Source organism: Olea europaea, unplaced genomic scaffold (genome assembly GCF_002742605.1).
Source record: "Olea europaea var. sylvestris unplaced genomic scaffold, O_europaea_v1 scaffold1679, whole genome shotgun sequence".
In the NCBI taxonomy this organism is placed as follows: Eukaryota; Viridiplantae; Streptophyta; class Magnoliopsida; order Lamiales; family Oleaceae; genus Olea; species Olea europaea.
The window spans coordinates 54,339-55,734 of record NW_019234465.1 but is presented as its reverse complement, the minus strand read 5'-3'; the positions used below and the strand labels follow the sequence as shown (position 1 = coordinate 55,734).

Here is a 1,396-nt window from a genome sequence, read left to right as displayed (position 1 = left end):
TCACATACATCACTGTGGACTAGTCCCAATGGCTCGATACTTCTTTCAATACTATGAAACGAAGACCTAGTAAGCTTAGATTCAACGCATGTTTCACATTTATGATTTGAATCAATTTAAAACCTAGGCAAATAATTTAGTTTGCTTAGTCTACGTAAAGTATTATAATTTATGTGACATAATCTACCATGCCACAAATTAGGAGACTCAAGCAAGTAAACAGAAAGAGTTTTCTCATTACTCATAACAGTTGGAGTTATAGCAATTACATTCAATTTAAACAGGCCATCAGTCATATAGCCTTTCCCAACATAAACTCCTATTTTGGTAATCACCAGCTAATCCGCCTCAAAGACCATGCGGAACCCATTCTTGCTCAAAAGAGACCTAGAGACCAGATTCTTGCAAATCTCTGGCACGTACAGCACATTAGTCAGAGTAAGCTTTTTGCCAGATGTCATCTTCAGGATCACCTTGCCTTTACCAAGCACTTCATCACCTTGCCTTTACCGAGCACTTCAGAAGTTGTAGAGTTTCCCATGAACAACTTTTCACCATTTGTAACTGGTGCAAAAGTAGTGAACATGTTCATGTTGGAGCAGACATGGCAAGTAGCCCCAGTGTCCAGCCACCACTCCTTTGGATTAGACCCCACCGGTTAACCTCACTAATCATCGCCATGAGGTTTACCTCAGATATTTCATCTGAGAGATGATCTCTCTCATTTCCAACCATATTAGCCAGAGGACACTGCTTATTATCCCTTCGAGGCTGACGGCAGTCTGCTGATCGATGCACAACTTTGTCACAATTGAAGCACTTTCCATTGAACTGGAACATAGGTTTCTTTCCTATCCCACCTGCAGGCTTCAACTGAGACCCTTTCATAGCTGTTTTTTATCTTTTCAATTTTCGTTACCCTGTTTGGCTTTAAAGGAGTGAACTTTCTTAGTACCAGAACTTTGGCCGTACCCCAATACATTAGCCTTCTCAGAGTAAGAATTCTCTGACTTACGTTCAGCCCGTTTGTTATCCTCCTTTATGCGCAGCTTGATAATTAAATCCTCGAAAGATATCTCTTTCCTCTTATGCTGCAAATAGCTTTTGAAAGCCTTCCACTGAGGAGGTAGCTTGTGAATAGAAGTAGCCACCTGTAGAGATTCTGACATGGTCAGACCCTCAGCATGCATTTCTTGCAAAAGCACTTGATACTCCTGCACTTAGCTCACCACTGAACATGAATCAACCATTTCGAAGTCCATACACCGATTAGCTAAGAATTTCTTAGATCCGGCATCCTCGATCTTGTATTTTTTTCTAAGGACTCCCAGAGCTCCTTAGCAGACTTCTTTACCACATATACGTGATACAGAGAATTCTGTAGGCCATCCAAGAC

The 1,396-nt window shown here is 41.2% G+C and overlaps 1 protein-coding gene across 1 annotated transcript; it reads right to left on the bottom strand.

Moving 5' to 3' along the window:
- Positions 1-338: 338 nt before the first annotated feature.
- On the bottom strand, positions 339-888 carry LOC111377557. The gene is made up of 2 exons (XM_023000687.1): positions 605-888; positions 339-504 (listed from the first exon to the last, which is right to left on the bottom strand). Exons 1-2 carry the CDS (start codon positions 886-888, stop codon positions 339-341), a joined length of 450 nt encoding a protein of 149 aa, XP_022856455.1.
- Positions 889-1,396: the final 508 nt, after the last annotated feature.

Excerpts from the sequence above, each read along its gene's own strand:
- LOC111377557 (XM_023000687.1), bottom strand. The coding sequence starts at position 888 with ATGAAAGGGTCTCAGTTGAAGCCTGCAGGTGGGATAGGAAAGAAACCT. Across the intron at positions 505-604 it reads ACACTGGGGCTACTTGCCAT|GCAAGGTGATGAAGTGCTTG; the intron begins GTCTGCTCCAAC and ends TGCTCGGTAAAG.